Source organism: Rhinatrema bivittatum, chromosome 9 (assembly GCF_901001135.1).
Source record: "Rhinatrema bivittatum chromosome 9, aRhiBiv1.1, whole genome shotgun sequence".
NCBI lineage: Eukaryota > Metazoa > Chordata > Amphibia > Gymnophiona > Rhinatrematidae > Rhinatrema > Rhinatrema bivittatum.
This window is the reverse complement of record NC_042623.1, coordinates 37587783-37610955: the sequence shown is the minus strand read 5'-3', so window position 1 is coordinate 37610955 and position 23173 is coordinate 37587783. Positions and strand designations below refer to the sequence as shown.

Here is a 23173-nt window from a genome sequence, read left to right as displayed (position 1 = left end):
TCCAACCTGTGGGCCGCCGGCTGATTTTTTTGTTTTTTTTAATTTTGGGGGCCTCCGACTTAATATCACATGATATAACATGAGGAGGGATCTAGCAAAGCTTGAGGAATGGATTAGAGAATAGCAGCTAAGATTTAATGCTAAAAAAATGCAGAGTAATGATTTAGGATGCAAAATCCAAGGGAAAGGTACATATTGGAGGTGAAATTATTCTAAGCACAAAAGAAGAGCATAATTTGGGGGTGATTGCTTCTGATGATTTTAAGGTGGCCAAACAGGTGGATAAAGCAATGGTAAAAGCCAGAAAGATGCTTGGCTGCATAGGAAGAGGAATGATCAGCTGAAAAAGGGAGGCGATTTTGCCCCTGTATAGGTGAGACCTCATTTGGAATACTGTGTACAATTCTGAAGACCGCACCTTCAAAAGGATATAAACTGGTTGGAGTCGGTCCAAAAGGTAGCTACTAGAATGGTCTGTGGTCTTCATTCTTAAGGATATGGGGATAAACACATGTACACCTTAGAGGAAAGGCGAAATAGGGGAGATATAATAGAGACATTTAAATATCTCCAAGGTTTCCATGCATAGTGGCGAGCCTCTTTCAAAAGAAAAGAGGCTCTAGAATGAGCCTACTCATTTACTGCATTCAGTAGTGGAGCCCTTATCTCAAAAAGGATAAAGACAGGATAGAGGCGCTCCAAAGAAGTGCGACCAAAATGGTGAAGGGTCAGCATTGGAAGACTTATGAGGAGAGACTGAAGGATCTGAATATGTATCCCCTGGAAAAGAGGAGGTAGAGGGGAGATATGATACTGACCTTCAGATACCTGAAAGGTTTTAATGATGCATAATCATCAAACATTTTCCATTGGAAAGAAATCAATAGAATTAGAGGTCATAAAATGAAACTCCAGGGAGGATGTCTCAGAACCAATGTCAGGAAATATTTCTTCACGGAGAGGGTGGCGGATGCCTGAAATGCCCTTCCGGAGGAGGTGGTGAAGGCAAAAACAGTGAAGGAATTCAAAGGGTCATGGGATAAACACTGTGGATCCCTAAAGGCTAGAGGATGGAAATAAAGAAAAGAGTGCATGGGGGTAACTTGCTGGTGTGGCAGTTGCTACCCTTAACCAATAAGCCTTCATAGTGTTAAATCAACTCCATCATTGCTTTCTGCTTCAACGGAAGTGAGAAAAGGGGAATTGGATTTAGACAGCAACCAACAAGGGCCTCAACTTTTACAGGTTGGGGAACAAATAAACATGGGGGTCACTTGCTGATGCAGCGCTTACTACCCTTAATCACTAAGCCTGATACATTTGCTCTCTGTTTCCTCTGCAACGGTTAAAGGAAATTGGATTCAAACAGCATCTGAGGGCCCTGACTTTTACAGTCTGGGAAACTGATAAGCACAGTGCAGCAGATACTGGCATAAGCTTGCTGGGCAGACTGGGTGAATCATTAGGTCCTTTTCTGCCATAGTTTCTATGTTTCTGTGTAACTCTGAAGAACCCTGAGAGCCCCCTCCATCACGTCACTGTCAGGGAATTTTCAGGTTAACATTGAGTCTATGGAATATATTTGCACACTCTCTTAAATTTAGGAAGAAATGTTTCCTCTCCTTTGAACCCCAGATGTGAGATTTGGAAAGTCACTGGAACGCTTAGAAGAAACTTTTCTGCTTTTTTTATTTTCTTTAGACTATGCCAAGGGATTTGGAGGTCGTTTTGGAGTGCAGCAAGAGAATATGGACAAGGTAATAGGTTCTGAACATTGGCATACAACAGGGAGAGTCCGGTTCTGATCCCAGGACTGTGATGCTCCCTGAATTAACCAGCATGGCTCTGTACTTGGAATAATGCTAAACCTTTGACTGGCTAATTGGGGAGTTTTCCCAGGTTGTACAGAGGCAGGGCAGATTTTCAAATAGTTGCAAACTATGTGGGTGCTTTTAATGTGTGTGTTTTCAGAAGAGAATAATCTGCACTGCTTCCCTTTAAAAATTAGCAGCCAAAAAGTGTACACACTAAGAGTCTGCTTTCTGTCACCTCCAATTTGTGTGGGTAGCTGAACCCTGACAATCACCTGGACTTTTAGCCAGATTTGAGGGGGCAGTTCTCAACCAGGCCATTTTATCTGTATAAATACCTTTGAAAATAGCACACAAAATATCAAATGTTGTCGTGCACAGCCCATATACATGATTCTTCATGTAGAACTCAGTGAGGAATCCACCTTATTTATTTCTGTATAGATCATCTAGGATGTATAGTTGAAATCTAAAAAAAAAAAAACCAACCCCACACATAATACAAATAAATATTTAAGCCATAAGGCACAATAATCATATCATGATCCTGTATTCCCCTCAGATCCATCTGAGTGGTGAGTCCCTCATGAGCCCGCACTTATAGTCCAATAGGGAGCCTTCCATATCCCCTTTGTGCTACTGCCAGTTCACCCCAGCATTCTGGGGCAAGGTGGGGAGTCCTGCGCATGCCTGCAGCTACCACCTCATGAGGTACGTGAGGTCCTCGCTGCCGGTTAGCACCCACGTGGAAGCATGAACGTGTGTGCAAGCACTTACAGACTGGTGAATAAAGCGGAGTGAAATTCCATTCAAGTCCAGTCCATCTTTAGACAATCTGACTGCAGTAGCAGTGTCCTTTCTCCCATCTGGAACCTTCCACAAATAGTACACTCTATTTTACTTAGTCCTCCCCCCGGAAGTGGCTGCATGTTTATTTATGAAATAGTTTAATTGTAATTGGTCACCGTAATTCAACTGGAATACGATTAACTGTACCTGAAGTTCAATTTGGAAGAAAGTTACTGTATTTCTACAGATTATTATTATCCCCAATCCAGCCTTTATTGGTAATTGTCAATTCAGCCATACACCAGGGTTCTGAAGGCTGGGTCTACGTTTATGAATAGTATTTGCAGAATAAAAGGTTTTGTGCTTTGTTCGTTTTCTGCCCTCAGAGTGCTGTTGGCTTTAATCAGATGGAAGGCCCAACCACCTCATACGAAAAGACCCGGCCAGTGGAAGCTGGTAGGTCTCAGTGACTTCAAATCCTTAAAGATCCTGCAGACCCTGTGGTACAGGTACAGTGGGGCTTAATGTGAAAGTGGTCTGCACAGGATGGTAACAGTAGAAGCAAGGCATACTGCTGGCGCCTATGCCCATGTCCTTTATAAAAAAGATGTCCTTCGTGGATAGTATCCTAGTTAGATGTGCTCTGCTGGATTCTACACTGCAGTTTTGTAATTCAGGATTTCGCATGGGACCTCTCACATTGGAAGGTCCCATGCGAAATCTTCCATAAGGGGATCTCCCTCTTTATTTTTACCTCCCTCATGTTTTATAGTAAAATTTTCAGGCAGCCCTGCAAACAGTCCTTCCTTGGACAGACACAGAGTCAGGGCATCGATCTCGCCTGGGGGCTTGTGCACAGCTGGACTGCTGCTGGCATCACCCAAGCAAGCAGTAGTATGCGGTCAGGTCCCTACTAACCTCACCTGAGACCTGTGCACAGTGTGCGGTTGGGTAGGCTTTCTAGCACGTGACGACTCTGTGGGGGGGACAGTGAGCGCGCGGTGGGCTCAGGCTGCCGGATCCTCAGCTGGGGGCTGCCTGGGCTGCAGGCGTGGCTACCACACCTCCAGCGCTCTTATGACTATGGCCCTTGCCGGCCACCCCCAGTGACTTTCAGGTGCTGAGAAATGTGCTCCGTTTTCCCCCCAGCGTCGAGTGGCGCCAGTAGTTTGAAAGCCCGCTTTGAGAACATAGCCAAGTCCTCGGAAGAAGAGAACAGGAAGCGAGCGGAGGAGGAGCGAATGCGCCGCCAAGCCAGAGAGAAGCGCGAGAGGGAAGAGGCGCTAAAGAGGCAGCAGCAGGTGAAGTCCTGACATGATCCTTTATTAATATTTGTTGAAAAACTGTTGTTTATTAGAAAGTGGAAGTTGCATACAGTATAGGCATACAAAGACGACGTTATGGGAGGTTTCAGAGTCAATGGAGCTCTTAAGGCATCAAACATAATTCTATTAACCTTCCATTCTGAGATCAGCTTGACAAACAAATTGGACCCTGATCTGTGTTCTCTGCTTCTCTGAGTGAGGAGAATTAGATGGACAAACAAAACAGATGGGTGATCCTGATATATTTTAACGGAAGGCAGATACTGAGTGAGTGAGCAGAATGGTTAAGTGAGGACCGAAGGATTAAGAGAGGTAGAAAATATTCATAGGTAAGGAGCACTTGGTCCACCCAATCTGTCCACTGTGCTGCCACAGATCCTGCTGGATCTCTTATGGGTAGGAGAAGGGTAGGAGAAGCTTTGTTCTTCTCCTACCCTTGTCCTGCCACTAACTTTCCTTCAAGTTTCTCGCAAGCTTACTTGATTTCTCACTTTTAACTCCTATCACCTCTGCTGACCATCTGTTTCAGGTGTCCAGCACCCTCTCAACAAGATCTGCTTTCTCAGATTTCTTTTCAGATTCCCTCCAGTTTCATATGACCACTTATCCTTGAGCTTCTAAAGTTATAGCGAACACTGCCTTCTATTAGAAGTGACGTGGGTTTGTAGCCACTGAGGATGAGTTAGAGTAACATAGCAGACGACAGCAGACAAGGGCCAGCTCGGCCCAGTTTTGGGCCCATGTAGACTACTCTAGCTGTCATCTGTGTAAGAAAGATTTCCTGCAAGATATCGCTCCTTAACTAAGCCAGTTTTGCTGTCTTCCCAAAGTCCCCCTTACACAAAGTTATGTTTGTTCCCTTCTCTGCATACAGTTCCTTGTTTACCGCACGCTAGCAAGACGCAGCTCTCATGCTCTATCACACCCAGATTCTTTTTCCTGAACTGCACTGAGCGGTTTGGTATCCACATCCCATTTTATTTATAATCTGCTATGCTAGACATGCCCAAGTTGGCATACATCGTAGAAATGAAATCATTTTTCTTTCTATTTCACCTATCCACTTCCAAGCACTGTTTCCATATTCATTCTTGCTGTCATTGACTTCACCCTTTTACCAATGGGAGTACGATTCTTTTGTAATAATCGAGTGCCCCCTCCCAAGGTACGGCATAAAGAGTGCAATATTTAAATCCATTTTCACAGGTAAAACAGCCTTTTGGCCATGGAAAAAGGCTTTTGGAAAATTGCTCATCCTCCATTCAGGTAAAATTACACGTGTTTCATAACTTACGTACTTTTAACCCGTGTCACAGAGGCATTCCCAGTGGAGGGGGTAGGTAGGAGGAGGCAACAAGGCGCACACCTCCACAGGGACTTTTTTAAGGGGCAATAATCAAAGGAAAATTATACCTGCATGATTTTACTTTGAGGAATAAATCCATCCATGGTGAGCAGCTTGATTACTGCCCCCATATTGAATAAAATACCTGCTACCTCACCCAGTATTTAATTTTTTTAGCATCAGCAAAGACTAAAGCATTACTGCTCTCGGCCCACTCCAAACATTTGTAAATAAGTGCCAAGTAACGGATGACGTAATGATCCTGCTCGTGCCCCACTATTAATGCCACAACAATCAGAGTTGCTGCCAGATTTTATTACCCTCTAAAATTGCTCTTGTAATCATTTTTTGTCATCCATTTGCAAAAATCATTCAAATTCTCATTTTCACTAGTAGTTGCAACCAGTCAGTGGCGGAGAGCCAACACAGAATATTTTAAATGCATTGTGCTGCCTAAAAAACAATAATTCTCTGGTATGATTTCAAGTTCTAATAATAACCCTAGGATGTTATTCAACACTGTTAAGGGCCGGCTTAGGAATAACAAAAATGACCATCCGATTTGTGATGATCTTCTTAATTGTGAACAATTTGTTGTTTTTTTTCAGAAGAAGGTAGTTCTGCTTCGGGAAGGACTGAATGTGGTATCTTCCCATGATGCAGAGAAGGATGAGAATCTAGATGAGATTTCATCGCATGATAGCAGTCTGTCTTCATTTCTTTCTTTCAAGAAGGTTATTGGAGGAGAAGGCTTAGTTTCTTTAAAGGCCGTTTCTCTGTTTGAATTAAAATTGTTGTTGAGTAAAATAAAGACCACAGATTGTCTGCTAGATCCTTGTCCAGCTAGATTTTTTTGTGGGTCCTCCAGGTAAAATTCTTGAACGGTTGGTGTTTTTCATAAATGCCTCGTTGAATTTTAGTGAAGCACCTTTGCCTTTGAAAAAGGCAGTTGTTCCTCTCCCAGAAAAAGTAGAATAAGGACCCTAGAGAATGTAAGCATTATAGGTCAGTACCAAATGTACTTTTTGTTGCTAAAATATTAGAAAAATTGCTTTTGGATGAAGCCCAAGAAGGCTTTAGGAAATGTTGTAGTACAGAGACTTTGAGGATCTCTATGGGTGAGAAACGTCTTCCTTATTTGGATAAGTGTCTCTTTTGGTTTTGATTGACCTGTCTAGTACTTTGATCTTGTAGATCATTCCATCTTATTATATTGTTGTGAGCTTTTAGGGATTGGGGGTCAGGTTTTAAAGCGGCTGTCCAGTTTTCTTCAGGGTGGGGAACTACAGTGTCCCTTGACTTACGAACTCAACTGGTTCCAGAGGGCTGGTTGTAACCCAAGTTGGTTGTAAATCAAGACTATTTTTTCCATAGGAAATAATGGGAAAACCAATAATGCATTCCGAACCTCCCAAAAGCACCCCTTACCTAACCATTTCTATAATAAAAATGGTTGTATAAGGTCATTAATTACCAGAAACACCAATACTTCCCTAGTGTACTCACCAAAAGATTAGAAAATGTGCCTAGCCTACCAGAAACAATTTCACCTCCTCCACCAGTTCCTTTACGATATCTGCATATGGACTCTCTACCTGGGTAAAATCAAGCTAGGTTGAAAGAACACTGCACAAATCTCATCTTTGGTTGAGTTTCTTCACTCCGAAGGTCATCAAATTTTCACAAGAGAGCATTGTTCTGTTTGTACGCCACACTCTGAATGTCAAAGTGGCCCCTAATCCCTACACTAATACCTAAACCTCACCTCGAGTTACTAGGTGGGTCTCCCTTAGACATAAATACCTATCTACTGTGAGGGCATTATGGTTAGTCTCTCTCTCTCATTATGGGGTAGATTTTCAAATAGCGCGAATTGGCCTACTTTTGCTGGTGCATCAGGCGCAAGCAAAAGTAAGCTGGATTTTAGTAGATACGCGCGGAGCCGCGCGTATCTGCTAAAAACCTGGATCGGCGTGCGCAAGGCTATTGCTTTTGTATAGCCGGCGCGCGCCGAGCCGCGCAGCCTACCCCCATTCCCTCCCCTCACCTCACCTTCCCCTCCCTTCCCCTACCTAACCCACCCACCCGGCCCTGTCTAAGCCCCCCCCTTACCTTTGTCGGAATCCCCGCGCGCCAGCGGGCCTCTTGCGCGCCAGGACGCGACCTGGGGGCGGGTACGGAGGGCGCGGCCACGCCCCCGGACCGCCCCGGGCCATAGCCACGCCCCCCGTACCCGCCCCCAAAACGCTGCCGACACGCCCCCTAAACGCTGCGATGACCGGGCCCGCCCCCGACACGCCCCCCTCGGAGAACCCCGGGACTTACGCGAGTCCCGGGGCTCTGCGCGCGCCGGTAGGCCTATGTAAAATAGGCTCACCGGCGCGCAGGGCCCTGCTCGCCTAAATTCGCCCGGATTTGGGCGGATTTAGGCGAGCAGGGCTCTGAAAATCCGCCCCTTTGGTTGTAACTCGAGATCTGTTCGTAACTCAAAACCAGAATTTTGGTCGTAACTCAAAATTTGTTTGTAACCCAAAACCTTGAGTGTTGGTCGTAACCCAAGTTGGTTGTAACCTGAGTCGTTCGTAACCCAAGGGCCCATTGTATCTGTGATTTTTCAGAGTTTGCTCTCTTCTGCTTGTGAGATATAATTAGGGGTTCCCCTTCTTTATAATTTGTTTTTAATCCCTTTGGGTAATTTGATTCGATCTTTTAGTTTTATTCCTTTTATTTTTGCTGATGACATACAGATTTTGGCTCATTTAGGAAATACTCCCAAAGAGGTTGTTTTTAGATTGAATTCTTGTTTACAAGCAATCAATGGTTTTCTGAAACAAGTTGGTTCTCAGTTCGGAAAAGACTGAGTTGTTGAATATTGGGACAGGTAGTATCCCAAGTGTCCCAAGTTTGAAGGGTTTAGAGTTAACTCTGAAAGATCAGGTAAGGTTTCTGAGGGGTGATCCTGGATTCTCAGTTTTCCCTGGAACAATGCATTTCATAGATGGTACATAATACCTATTTTAAATTAAAAATATTAAGGCACTTGACACCGTAGCCTATGCCTTGATACTTTCACAGCTGGATTACTGTAGTGCCTTATATTTGGGATTACAGGGAAAATTGATTAAAAAATTACAACTTGTTGAAAACACTGCTGCCCGAACGGTTTCGGGAAAATCTCTGACAACTCCCGCCAAACCTTTATTGTTGGAATTGCATTGGCCACCTATTGCAGCCTGATGTAAGTTCAAGAATTTGGTTTTGGCATTTAAATTTTTGAATGGCTTTGGTTCTCCTTCATGGAAGGATTCTCTGGAATGGCATGTGGCCAGAAGAAATTTATGTTCTGTTAGCAGACGATATTTGCGTCTTCCGTCAGTGAAAACATTCAAACATTCCATTTGGGTAGCAGATCATTTTCTACTGTCATTTCAAGTTTATGGAATAGTTTACTTCTGGAAGAGAGAGAAGAGGAGAATTTAACAAAATTCCGTAAGAAATGAAAAATATGTTTTATGACCGTTAATAGTTAGTGGTACTGCTTCTATGGTCTTGAGATAAAATAGGATCTTTGTGGCAGAAGGTGTTCTTAAGGTAAGGTTGGTGAAGATAAAATCTATTGATGTGCTGCATTGTATTTGTTTTATGTTCTTTATGTATTATTATTGAGTTTTAATTGATATTATTTCATGATGCTATTGTTATAAATCTGCTATATTATTTTATTTTTGTACATCATTTTGGGCAATAGTTTTTATCTCTGAAGCGATTAAAAATGCCAATAAATAAATAAATAAATAAACCATTTCACCCATCTCAAATGTACAGTGCTACAAATGTACAAGAATAGTGCAGTGAGGTAGATGTTTTCTTGGATCGTGTAGTGGAGTGAGGCAGATGTCTACAAGAACACGACAGGGGAGGGAGACAGATATGTGTATGGATTGAATAACCGATGTGAGAGATAATCGCGTAGAATGAATAGAGCAGTGAGACGATATTTACATGGAAGGCACAGAAATTAAGCCAGATGTTTACAAGAAGAGAACAATGGAATGAGACAACAGAAAAGATGAATTGCAGAGGGAGATGTATTTTTGATGTATTACACATGATTTTATTTTTGTTTCTGTCTCATTTTTATTTGTTATTCTAGTGTTTTATGTGAATTGTAATATGTCTAATTGTTGCATATTTTTAGTAATGATGTGAATATTGTAATCCACCCTGAACAATGTGCTGGAGGTGGTGAAATATAAACATTTTTAAATAAATAAATGCATACAAATACATTTGCTCAAATGGAGAGCAAGACAGCCAAAGAACTGAACTTTATCTGCCTTTTATTTTCTGTGCAGGAAAAAGAGAAAGAAGAAGAGAAGGGCCCAGAGCTCCTGCCTGATGTTCCAGCTCCAAGGCCAAGACGAATCGATAGAGAGGAACCGCCAGTACCAGAGATAAAAAGCACAATCCAGGTGAGGAGGTGCTCCAGCAAATCAGCTCTTCCTCCTGTGTGAAATCTTCAGTCACATAATGGTGCAGAAACGCTCTACTCACATCATAATCTAAGCAAAAAGGACAGTGTTGCAATCTTGTATCACGGTTCCACACTGTCTGTGCACAACTGTAAAAATCACAAACTCAAGCCCAAATAGCATAAAGGTATTTAATTACTTTGCAAGCCTGCAAAGCCCTGGGTCACATAGGAAGAGCGACAAAGTATGGGAGGAATATTACTGCTGGACTGCTTTAATGAAAGGTTCCCCAGAAACCGTCAGTACTGGTGGAGCGAGGCTGAGTGACACAGACTTCTAGGTTTCAAGGGGGATCAAAGGGGTGGATGTTTGACAAATATCTAGGAAAAAGGGAGGCTAATGAATGACAACCCTATCTCCAGAGAGCCTCTCAGCGCAGGAAGAAGGCGCGATGGGTCAGGCTCGGCTAGACACAGAAGAAAATTGTCCCTTAGAGGAAGCAGCTGGAGCGATCCAGGCCCTTGAGGACACCCGTATTGTGTTCAGTATTGTGTTTCGCCAAGCAACAAAACAACGTGTCGATACAGCCGTGATGGTTTGTTTTTTTTCAGAGGAGGGGCCCACAATCGTGGCGACAACCCCCCCCCCCTCCCCACAATACTGGGCCCCCCTCCCGCGAAAAACATCACAGCTTAGTGATCTAGGTCTTAGGTAAACTTATCCCGCTAATTTTTCTGGGATATTCAGCGGTGCCCCTGTGCCACTGAATATACCTAGCTATGCCAAAGCTTGATAAATGTATCAGGCTAACTTTAGGGCTGCTCTTCAGCTGCTCTTCTCTGTTAGCCAGATAACACTGAATATTGGCATTTATCTGGCTGACTTAACTGGATGGCCGACTCTATCCCGGAATGCCCCTGTTCCATGCATGAGTGAGCTGGACTTTTGCGCCAGATAAACAGTCATCCAGCTACCTCAGGATCCCACCGTTTGTCCAGCTAAGTCTGAATGTAACCAGATAAATGGCACTGAATATGGAGCGCATAATGTTTACGTCAGTGGTTCCTTATGGAGCACTAAAACGAACTGAATCTTAGGTGTCAGCCAGTCAGAATGGAGGATTTGTGCCCAATTCTCCTTCCCCCACCCCAGGGAGTTTTGTAATTACTCTGTGTGGGCATCAGTTACTGACTCGCAAGGAATCTATTAAACAGAAAGGGGCAGATTTTAAATGCCCATAAAATGCGCGCGGCCGGGCCTTTGCATTTTAGAAGGGGCCCGGCCATGCGCATAACTCCAGTTACGCACAGAAGTGCCGGGTCAAAGAAAAGGAACGGGGAGGGGCGGGGCTTGAGGTGCCAGCACAGCAGCCATTTGCTGCTGTGGCCGGGAAGTGCGCGCCGGGACTCTGCCGCCGCACGCAACGTGCTACTGCTCCTGTTGAGGAGCAAAAGGTAAAATAAAATAAACAGGGGCAGCTAGGATAGGGATAGGGGGAGGAGAGGGGAAGGGGAAGGGAGGTTAGGGTAGGGATAGGGAACTGGGGAAGGCTGCGATGCATCGCCGCGCAAAAATTGAATTATTCCAACCCCCCCTTGTGCGTGCTGCCCCATATTTTATAACATGCGCGTGCGTCCATTTAAAAATCTACCCCATAGTGCCAACATTCAGAAGCCAAATGTTTTTTGCAGTATTCTGTGATACCTCTGTCCCTTCTATGATATATTTCAATAGTTTAAGTCACAATATTCCCAGAGCACATTTAGCATTTACTGATATCTGTAGCCAACTTGTAGTTTGTTTTCTTTCCCTTGTCTGATTTATTTGCATTCCCACTGTTCACCAGGAAAAGGCAGAGTATGAAGAACCTCCAGACCTTCCCCCAAGAACTCCGGATCTGGATAAAGAGTATGAGGATGTGCCAATTGCTCCAAGCAAAGAACTTCCCATTCATGAGGAGGATGACGATCTGGATGGAGACTACGAGCGAATGATAGAAGTCCCAGCTAAGGAAGAGGAACATATCTACGATGATGATCCGGGTGGTGACTATGAGGAGATCCCCGACTCTAGAAACCTCACATGCAGATCAAGTGATTCTGTGCCCCGTAAGTAACAGAACAAAGCTGACATTCATCCCCCCTCATTAACAACCAACGACCTCAGTTATAGCCATGAAAATCTAACACAATGGATAGCACTGACCATCGGTAACATCAAACACCCAGTAACCAACAAAGAAGCAAGTATGCACCATAACAATCATCAATATCATCACATATAACAATAACCAAAACTACTGAATACCAAAACCAATTGAATAAGTGCTTAAATAGCAGATGAGTTAGTGTTACTAGGGAGGGAAATTTTCAATAGCTCCCATAAGGCTAACGTCAGTGGGTACTTTTTACCCACAGACTTTATTCCGAATTTCCAAAGAAGATATGTGCGCAAAAATCTGCTTTAAAAATTAATGGGTATGCATAGAAGCCCGCATGTCAGAGACATACAAAAGTACACCTGCTCAAGAGCAGCTGCGACTGTGTGCCTGTTTGTTTGTCTATTTATTTATTTATTTTTATGTTCCGCTTTTCGGCACTTCAAAGCGGATTACATTCAGGTACTGTGGTTATTTCCCTGTGCCCAGAGGGCTCGCAATCTAAACCCTGGATTCATCCTTCTGCTATAAATATAGCACAATGGTGAGCCACGGCCAGAAAAGGGGCGGGGGAAGGCGATAGTGAGCAGCCGGTCGCATCGCGGCAGTGCATTTTCGCCTGCACGGCTGTGGCCATGCTGCGCACTGTCGCCCCCCTGGCGCCAGTGAAATAGCTGGAGCCATTTCTGGCGCTACTGTGGGCAATTAATGCACGATGCGTTATCGCCCGCAGCACCACAGCCCCCTACTTTGCCTAACCCCGCCCAGACTCCTTCCCTTTCCCTAATTTGAATGTTGACATCGCGATGCGGTCGTTATCGCAATTTGATGAATGTCCCTGTAAGTTTGTACCTGAGGCAACGGAGGGTGCCTGGATTTACATGCCTATTTTCTAAGATCTAAAGTATGTACATAAATCTTTTTCCCTGTACGTACCAGGATCAGTCCAGGACACCTGGGTTGTGACTCCGCACCAGTAGGTGGAGACAGAACAAAACTTGTGGACGGAGCCATATATAAGCCCCTGTGCCAGTCACAGCCCCTCAGTCTTACTCTGTCTCCAGTAGGTGGTGCAGGTGCAGTCACAGTCTCTGCCTGCACTGATTTTGGTACTTAGTCAGGTTTTTCGGATTTTTTCGCTTTTAAATTTGATTTTTCTTTAAAATTTGAATCTTTTAAGTGAGTGGAGTCCTGTCCGCCCTGCCTCCCAGGGGGCTGCGAGGTTCTGAGGGGACCACCCCCCCCCCTGGTTGAGGCCGCAGCTAGGGTTGAGGACCCGGCTTACCAGTAGCAGCGCTAGGGGTGACACCGGGGAGCCCGGTTCACTCACCCCTCTTGCAACAGGGCTCCAGGACCGTGGACAGCGACAAGCGGTAGGAAAAAAAAAAAAAAAAAAAGTTTGAATTTTTGTTTTCTTGTGCCGGCTCTCTGCTACTTAGCGCTGCCGCTCCGGTTTCGTCGGGGGGGGAGGCGCAGGTCGCAGGGGGGTAGTCGCGGTGCTTTTTCCTTTCGGTTCTATTTTATTTTATTTTTCTGTCAGGCCGTTTTCGCTTGTGTTTCCCGCGTTTTCGCCGCTATGCCTCGAGGCTCTGCTTGCCGGGCCTGCGGCTCGGCGCGCGCGCGTCTTTCGTGGGAAGGCCTCTGTGCCTCGTGTATCCCGGGCGAAGAAGGTTCGTCGGGGGCATCTCGGGGGGGCCCGTTCTCGGACCGTGCGTTCGCCGCCGCCCGCCAGTGTCCTGACTGACAAGCAGCAAGATCTTTTCCCGCTCAGCGCGGGAGTGGCGGCCATTTTGGCCACAGGCAGGGAAATTTCTCGGGAGCCGGCAGGGAATTCTGCCGTGCCTCCCGCGCTTTCACCGCAGTCAGGACTTGCTGGGGGGAGGTCGCTCCGGAGGGGTCTCGGTCCCGGGAGGGCTCCGGACTCGATTCTTCAGACTCGAGTTCTTTTTCTGAAGATTTTGCACTTCTTTTGCGCAAAGTTCTTAAGTTTAAGCGCAGCAGGCGCAGGCGTGGAAGGGCCCCTGAGGGGGGTCCTGGCCAGCAAGCCCCAAAGAAAAGGAAGACTAAGGAAGTTGACGGATCCGCCCGTCAGCCCCCGCGAGGGAAGCGGCCTCTGAGGGGCGTCCCTCAGGAGTCGGAGACGGAATTTTCGTCTGCGACAGACACGGATTCCGCAGAGGAGCCCCTGAAGGGGGCCGAGGAGTCGGCTGCGGACGGCCTCTCTCAGCCCGGAGCGAGCAAAGGTGCTCAGGCCGTGGAGGGGGATGATCCCAAAGTAGTCCGCCTCTTTCGTAAAGAGGAGCTGACCCCTTTGATTCCGGCCATTCTTCAGGAACTAGGAATTGAGGCTCCGCCATTGGTGGTCCGTCAGGAGGTCAACATGGATCCGGTTCTCCTAGGTCTCACCGGACCGGCAGTGGCTTTTCCTTTTCATTTTTCTTCGACTGATATTTTATTTAGAGAATGGGATACGCCGGAGCTGGGACTTAAGGTTAGTAAGGCCATGGATAAACTGTATCCACTCCCTGAAGATGCGCTGGACCTGCTCAAACTTCCGAAGGTGGACTCAGCAGTCTCGGCGGTAACAAAGAGGTCTACCATCCCGGTTACGGGAGCGACGGCCCTCAGGGATATCCAGGACAGGAAGCTGGAAGTACAGCTTAAGAAGATTTTTGAGGTATCCGCTCTAGGGGTGCGGGCCGCCATCTGCACTAACTTCGCTATGCGGGCTAGCCTGCGCTGGACCCAAGTAATTCAGGCGAATGCTGGTCTTTCCCCGGAGGAGGCGTCTCAAGCTGATCGACTAGAGGCGGCAATAGCGTATGGAGCAGATGCTCTACATGATCTATTGCGAACCTCTGCCAGATCCATGGTGGTGTCGGTTTCGGCACGTCGCCTTTTGTGGTTACGGAACTGGGCAGCGGATGGCTCTTCTAAAGCTCACCTCGGGGCACTGCCATTCAAAGGCAAGCTGCTGTTTGGCAAAGAGTTGGATGACATAATGGTCTCCCTAGGAGAGAACAGGGCATTTAAATTGCCCGAGGATAAGTACAGAGCGCGGTCCTCCTTCTCCTCCAGGTCACGGTTCCGTGGTTCCAGAAAATCACGTCCACCACGTTCCTCGGGTCCCTCGTACAGGTCTTCTTCCTCTCGGACCCCTCAGTGGCAGCAATCCTTTCGAGGAAAGCGGTTCGGCAAACAGGGAGGAACCTCGGCCGCGGGAGGTCACAAGGGGCCGCAATGAAATGCGGTCGGCCCAATCCTCGCCTCAGTCTCTGCACGAGATCCCAAATGTCGGGGCGCGGTTAACGTTGTTTTTCGAGGATTGGGCCAGGGTTACGTCGGACCAGTGGGTCCTCGACGTGATAAGACACGGTTACGCATTAGATTTTGTTCGAATTCCAGCGGACAAGTTCCTAGTCTCTCCTTGCAAAGCTCCGGACAAGAAGGCGGCAGTGCTAGACACCATCCGGCGCTTGGAAAGCTTGGGAGCTATCGTTCCGGTCCCGATCCATCAGCACGGCGAAGGCCGTTACTCCATTTACTTCATAGTCCCAAAGAAAGACGGCACGTCAAGGCCGATCTTGGACCTCAAAGGCGTAAACAGATGCCTACGCGTTCCTCACTTCAAGATGGAGACGATTCGTTCGGTTATTGCTTCGGTAAGGCCGGGCGAATTCTTGGCTTCTCTGGACCTCACGGAGGCATACCTGCACGTGGGAATTCGGCCGGAGTTCCAGAAATTCCTACGGTTCTGCATTCTGGGGCGACATTTTCAGTTCCGGGCGCTACCGTTTGGTCTCGCGACCGCTCCTTGCACGTTCACAAAAGTGATGGTGGTAGTAGCGGCGCACCTACGCCGAGAAGGTCTCCTGGTTCATCCTTACCTGGACGATTGGTTGATTCGCGCAAAATCCAAGCCTCTGTGTCAGCAAGCAGTGGCCAGAGTCCTCCAGGTGTTACAGTCTCTAGGCTGGGTGGTCAATTTCAGCAAGAGTCAACTGGTACCGACTCAGACCCTAGAATACCTCGGAGCTCTATTCGACACAAGGCACGGCAAAGTGATCCTGTCCCAGGAACGCAGGGACAAGCTACAGTCTCAGGTGCGGCGATTGCTCTCTCTTCACAGTCCTCGAGTTTGCGATTATCTGACGGTCCTGGGTTCGATGGCTTCAACTCTAGCCTTGGTTCCCTGGGCGTTCACTCATCTGCGGCCGTTGCAGTCGTCCTTACTATCCCGATGGCGGCCGGTCTCGGAGGAGTTTTTCCTGCCTCTTCCACTCGAGGGCCAAGCGAGATCCAGCCTCCACTGGTGGCTCGACTCCAAGCATCTATCTTGTGGAGTGTCCCTGCTGGTACCCAAATGGATGGTAGTGACCACGGATGCCAGTCTCTCCGGCTGGGGAGCAGTTTGCCTAGGAAGGTCGGTCCAGGGGATATGGACAGCGTCTCAAACCCAGTGGTCTATCAACCGGCTAGAAACCAGAGCGGTCCGTCTAGCTCTTCAAGCCTTTTCACCGTTACTAAGCGGAAAGGCGGTCCGAGTACTATCGGACAACGCAACCACCATAGCCTACATCAATCGACAAGGAGGGACGCGGAGTCCACAGGTGGCTGCGGAGGCACAGCTCTTGATGACCTGGTCAGAACAAAATCTCAGCAACATAGCAGCCTCTCACATTGCCGGGGTCGACAATGTACAGGCGGATTTTCTAAGTCGTCATCACCTCGATCCCGGAGAGTGGGAGTTGGCGGACGAAGCTTTTCGGCTCATCTGCAGGACATGGGGAGTTCCTCACATGGATCTGATGGCCACATGGCACAACGCGAAGGCTCCACGATTCTTCAGTTGGCGTCGAGAACGGGGAGCAGAAGGCGTCGACGAGCTGGTACTTCCGTGGCCGACGGATGTACTTCTTTATGTGTTTCCCCCGTGGCCGATGATAGGCAAGATTCTTCGGCGCATAGAGTTGCACCCGTTCCATGTGATCATGGTGGCACCGGAATGGCCGCGTCGTCCGTGGTTCGCAGATCTCATCCAGTTGTCAGTGTCGTTACCCATTCGTCTCCAGGGGTTCGTGGGGCTACTATGTCAGGGCCCCGTCTGTTTGGAGGATGTGGATCACTTCTGTCTCGCGGCATGGCTTTTGAAAGGAATCGCCTGAAGAAAAAAGGTTACTCAGACGCGGTGATAGCTACTTTGCTGAGGTCCAGGAAACAGTCTACGTCTCTGGCTTATGTCCGGGTCTGGACGGTTTTTGAGGATTGGTGCGTGCAGCGAGGGGTGGATCCCATTTCCGCTTCGGTCTCAGATATTCTAACGTTTCTTCAAGCCGGTCTGACCAAAGGCTTGGCGTGCAGTTCGCTACGGGTCCAGGTGGCGGCTCTTGGTTGTTTGCTGGGTAAGGTCCGGGGAACGTCCCTGGCTCTTCATCCGGATATTTCCCGTTTTCTTCGAGGGGCTAAACACCTCCGTCCTCCATTGCGTCCCCCCTGTCCGTCTTGGAACCTTAACTGGGTTCTTTCCGCTCTAGGCTCGGCTCCTTTTGAGCCATTGAAGCGTACCACTATTAAGGACCTTACTTTAAAGACGGTGTTTTTGGTGGCAATTGCCTCGGCTCGGCGTGTCTCGGAATTGCAGGCGCTGTCCTGTAGAGAACCGTTCTTGCGGATTTCCGATTCCGGAGTATCCTTGCGGACGGTTCCTTCCTTCCTTCCTAAAGTGGTGTCGTCTTTTCACGTCAATCAGTCAGTGGAGTTACCGGCCTTCAGGGTCGGGGAGTCCACTGATCCCCAGTTCAGAGAACTGCGAAAGCTGGACGTGCGAAGGTCTCTTCTTCATTATTTGGAGGTTACTAATCCGTTCCGGGTAACCGACCATCTGTTCGTTTTGTTTTCAGGGCCAAAGAAAGGGGCCGCTGCGTCCCGCACAACGATTGCACGTTGGCTTAAAGAGGCCATTGGCTCCGCTTACTTGGTAAAGGGTAAGCCGCTTCCGTTGGGTCTTCGGGCTCATTCGACTCGTTCCCAGGCCGCGTCCTGGGCGGAAGCTTCTCAGGTATCGCCTCAGGAGATTTGCAGGGCGGCTACCTGGAAGTCGATGCATACCTTTATCAGGCATTACCGGTTGGATGTCCGGGCTACCGATTCCGGGGGATTTGGAGAGAGGGTACTCCGAGCGGGCCTCTCTGCTTCCCACCCTCGGTAAGTTTTGCTTTGGTACATCCCAGGTGTCCTGGACTGATCCTGGTACGTACAGGGAAAGGAAAATTAGTTTCTTACCTGATAATTTTCGTTCCTGTAGTACCAAGGATCAGTCCAGGATCCCGCCCGCAGGGCTTCGCTTCAGTAACGGAGAGTCCGCTCATAATATTTTCTTAGTTTTGCTGTTAGCTTGTTTAGCTCTCCCGGTTGGGGAGTCCGGTTCAAGTAGGAGTTTGGTGTTAGTTTAAAGTTAGAAGTGAATTTTCTAGCCAGTTTTGTTACTTGGTTGCATGGCTACTTTGACATTACGTATGACTGAGGGGCTGTGACTGGCACAGGGGCTTATATATGGCTCCGCCCACAAGTTTTGCTCTGTCTCCACCTACTGGTGCGGAGTCACAACCCAGGTGTCCTGGACTGATCCTTGGTACTACAGGAACGAAAATTATCAGGTAAGAAACTAATTTTCCTTTCCACCCTCCAGAATGGCTACTTGTTATGCACTTAAAAGTGAGCACAGAATCATGTTCTGAGCATTCTTATACACACACATAGACTCTGAATTGATTTTCGGTTGAGTATTTGCACGCAGAAACCTCAAGGCTGGTGTGGCCCACCATTCAAACTGTGCACTGGCACAGGATGGCAGCTCTGAGGAGGCAGTGTTGCACAGTGAGCCGGCTGGGGTAAAATGAGCAGCTGCGGAGCCTGGCTTTCTCCTTTCATTCCCGCTCCTCCTCTTACCATCCAACTCAGCATAAGAGCCCAACGCGGAGTGGAGCCTGGCTTCTCCCCTTCTCCTCTCGCTCCCTTCCTCCCCTGGCAAGAAGAGTGGGCGACACCTAAACAGATCAGACCACCAACTTCCTATGGGCTCGCATTATGAGCCAGATATCTTGCTTCGTGCTGCAAGACCGGCCCTGCAGGCAGGAAGTCGGTGGTCTGTTCTATTAAGCACAGGCGGAGTTAGGGAGCAGGAGTGAAGGGCGGAAGCCAGGCTGCATTCCGTGACCGTAGAGGACATGGCCCACCCAATTTGGGCACAGGCCCACTCAACTGGAGTGTCAGACCAGCTACATGGGGCCAATGGGAGGGAGAGGCTTTGATGTTGGCATTGCGGCCCTGAGGCTGAAAAGAAAAGGCAGAATCAGCATCCGAGGTCCATGTGGGCCAATGCTGAAGAGAGGTTGGATAATTTTCAGAGCTATGCAGAACACAGAGGACTTAGCCTCAGCAGTGGCTATGGAGACTCGCGAGGAGGACTTGCAGGTGGCATCAGAAGCGGCTGTAGGGGATCAACTTTAGAGGAGGACTCTGACTTGGAGGCAGAGTGTTCAGTTGTTCATTTAAGGGAGAGGCTAGAAGGGGAAGGAAGGAGATTTGAGAGAGAGACTGCTAAAGGCAGGTCCTGTCTTCAGGGTGGGGGAATAGTGCAAGAGACTAACAGAGATTGCTGGGGTCAGCAGGGATCAGATAGAGAAGAGGCATTAATAAGACAGCTAGCAATGATCAGACAGCCTCTTTGGTGTGAGAATAACAATTCACAGAAACCACTAGCACGTTATTATATGATCCCAATCACAATGCAACAGGGATCATCATGAAAAATCAGCACATGTAGGTACACATAGCAAATGCCAAGCAAACAGTTTGAAGGCAATAAACCAATATTAGCATAGGATTGAAAAGTAATGAAACAATGTAAGCATGTATAATCCAGCTCTCAGGGAGACCCAACATGTTTCAATCTAGGAACCTGTCTCAAGGACGACAGAGCTGAGAAAGGGTTGCCAACGATAGTAGCAAGAAGTCTGAAAAGGATTGCTCGCCTATAAAATGTACGGCGTAGTGAGAGGGGTACTGCTTTTAGGCCCTGGCCCCTCACTGGCTCTCCGTGTACCTTTAATGTGAAACGCCCAAAAGTTTTTGTTTGTTGTGAACCGATGCGATGTGCGAACGGATATCGGTATAAAAGAGATGTTAAATAAATAAATAAAATAAAATAAATAAACGTCTGAAGGAACAACCTTCTCGCCCTTGCAGAGCTGGAGTCCAATGTGTACGATAACGGTGGAGTGTCTGCTGTGGCGCTGTATGATTATCAGGGAGGTAAGTCTCGGAGGCTCGGACCTGGGACGGAATGAACCTGGTTGGTGTGTGGAAACGGGTAGGGATGTCCCTGCTCAGAAGCACCTGAGAGGCTGGAGCTCACCGTGGAATGATTGGTGAGATGGAGCTTCCCAGACTAAGACTATGCAGGGCAGAGCGGCAGGTGGCCTGCTGCACATTTCTTATGAAGGGGTTCCCACCAGCTCTGCTCCATTCAGTGTTTTTATAAAGCAATTTAACGGACTCCCAGGAGCTCCTGAAAACCCTTTCAGCATAATCAGCGAGGCAGCGTTTCCTTCCTCGGTCAGGCACTCTGAAGGTTAGGGTTATTTCCCTGGCTTCTGATTTTGGTGAGAATCTTTCAGGCACAGCCAGGCCAGAGAGCACTTTCCATATTTGAAAAACAAAATCTGACTCTTATTTGTATTTTTTTTTTTTTTTTTACCGTTTTTTGCAGAGGGCGATGATGAAATTTCCTTTGATCCAAAAGACCTAATTACAAACATCGAGATGGTGGATGAAGGCTGGTGGCGAGGCTGTTGCAACGGCAAAGTTGGCCTCTTCCCTGCAAATTATGTTCAGCTCACTGAATGAGCATTCTTAAGTGGGGGCTTCTGTTTCTCGCTTCCTTGGACGGTGACATCTCCTGCCTTCAGAAAATATGTAAATAAAGGCAGAGATCCATGTACATTAACCTCCTCTCTCCCCCTCCTGCAAAGATACATTTTCACCTAGAGCAATGGTGCTTCACTGCCTCCTAGTCAGCCCCTTCTTCTAATGGATGCAGATGTTAGATTTGATTACTCGCCTTCAGCCATCAGTTGTTCAAGCCGGCCACAACTTACCTATACCTGCCCTTTGCACACTCTCTCTCTCTCTCTCTGTGCCCTCCTATGATGAAGCAGCTTCATAGGTAAACTAATATGGAACAAGAAGACAGAAGCAACTGCAACTAGGGTTTTTGCGTTAGGATGTCCCTTAACCTCTGTCTCCTCTCTTTCCAGCCCAGTATAACACCTACTGTGACAGGAACCCTGTAAAAGAACAAAGCTGTCTCTCCTCATGCCAAATATCTCTTGCCAGTTTATTTTCTAAAATGTTTTAATATTGACCTAAACTGAATGCCAGATTAAAGAAATCGTGTAAGAAGAACGAAACAAGTTGTTCACTTTGTCCCAGGCCTACAACCAGTAGAACAAACAGCGCGCGCTGTGGTTTATTGTTCCAGCCTCAAGCCACTAGAGGGCACTCAGAACACAGATAACCTATGGCAGTCACACTAACATCTCGCTCCACCTTTTAGCCATGGTACTACAGGGAATGTAAGGATCCCCAGAGGCTTCTGGAATTTGGTGCTTTTTAGTACTTTTCCATGTGGCTTCCTACAATAAATAAAGTCAATGGCAGATGAGGCTTCAGGCTCTAGCTTGCATAAACGCTCCAGCCATCTTTGTGCAGAAGAGCTATAGAGGCTTTCAGTCGTTGGAGGTTGTCCAGTCATGTACTTGTACTGCTCTTTATCCTCGCTCTGTTTGTCTTTCTCTATTACATCTCTCTGCGCATGGGCATGGCTGGTGGCTCCTGCTGCTGCTATACACGTTTCGGGCCTCCTCGTTAGCACAGAGCCTGCTTTGCCCTTCCATCATGCTACGGTCTGTTGACACCAACAGGCACGCCATGTAATCAGAAGATCACTGAGGAAAGGGGCTGCTGGTGCCCCCAGCAACCTGTGGGGAAAAGACCACTGACAAAAGTGTGGCTGCTGGCGGACCCTCTCTCCTGATCCCACCGACCCGTGAGAGACTAGAGCAGCACTGCATTTCGTTTTCACACGAGGAAGTAGCTGTTCCCGACCCCCACCAAACTGCAGGGCAGCAGAAGAATTACTGAGAAGAGGGGCTGCTGGCACCCTCTCCCTCTTAACCCCACCAAGCTGGGGGCGAGACCTTCATTCTCCCTCTTCTCTCTCCACAGACTGTGATGAAACCCTACCCCGCCCCTTACAACTAGTAAGAGTTAGGGTAAATAACTCTACCCCTCAGCTGTGCGATTTACAGGGAGCATACGGGAGAAAGGGAAGAGGGGCTGCAGCAGATACAAGTAATGCAAGAAAAAACAGTGCCTGCACCTTTACGTAGCCCCTTCATACTCCATGGGAGACAAAGCAGGCGCTTATAATGGAAGAATTTATCCTCATAGGAAAGGATAGAAGGATCAGCTGTTTGCAACTTAGAAAATCACAGCCCTCTCCCCACCCCTGCTTTCAGTTCTTAGTTCAAGCGAATTAAATGTTCCCCAGTGGATTTCTGACCAGAAATTAGCATGTTCAGTCTCACTCTGCAGTCCCTGGTGATGATGCAGTTGTGAGATGCTTGGAGATACCCACAGTGACTTTTTAGTGCTTCACATGGAGCAGGAGATCACCCTCATTCATGGAGAAAAAGCCTGCTCTTGCCAAAACATGAAAATAAAATTCCCTTTCTATTTTGAATAAAATTGCAGCAATTTTTCCCTATAAACACAGTTTGCCTATCAAAATGTATGAAACTATACTTTTTTTTTAAACTTTTCTCTTTATTGTTTTCACAAAATTTAATACAAGAGACCTTGCTTAAAGAAATACATAAATTCAAGAAGTATAAATCAAGAAATACACACATCAAATGATACATATGTTATGGCCAACATTGGTCCACATCACGGGGACAGATGATAAAGAATAATGATAAAAGAAAAAATCCACACTTAACCTAATAGGACAAACCTAAGGATTTACAGGAACCATCTCATCATCACCAGCCCCAGATGTAACCATCCTACCTTGCAAAGAAGCTTCCAGTTCAAGAGGATCCATGAAAACAGATTTAAGACTTTGGAGCTTAATTACACACTTACAGGAGCAACATAGCATAAATGTAGCTCCTACAGCCAAAATCCTAGGCTTCTTTAATAGAAAAAAC

At 47.3% G+C, this 23173-nt stretch overlaps 1 protein-coding gene across 2 annotated transcripts in view; it reads left to right on the top strand.

The window, feature by feature from the left end:
* Positions 1-21365, top strand: part of LOC115098959 (hematopoietic lineage cell-specific protein-like) — a 57290-nt gene extending 35925 nt beyond the window's left edge. For both annotated transcript variants that reach the window (XM_029616144.1, XM_029616143.1), the window contains 7 exons: positions 1702-1757; positions 2987-3056; positions 3750-3901; positions 9626-9742; positions 11589-11850; positions 20148-20213; positions 20671-21365. In XM_029616144.1, coding sequence (XP_029472004.1) covers positions 1702-1757; positions 2987-3056; positions 3750-3901; positions 9626-9742; positions 11589-11850; positions 20148-20213; positions 20671-20807 — 860 coding nt within the window. In that variant the 3' untranslated portion in view covers positions 20808-21365. The remainder of the gene's footprint in view (positions 1-1701; positions 1758-2986; positions 3057-3749; positions 3902-9625; positions 9743-11588; positions 11851-20147; positions 20214-20670) is intronic.
* The last annotated feature ends 1808 nt before the right edge of the window (positions 21366-23173 follow it).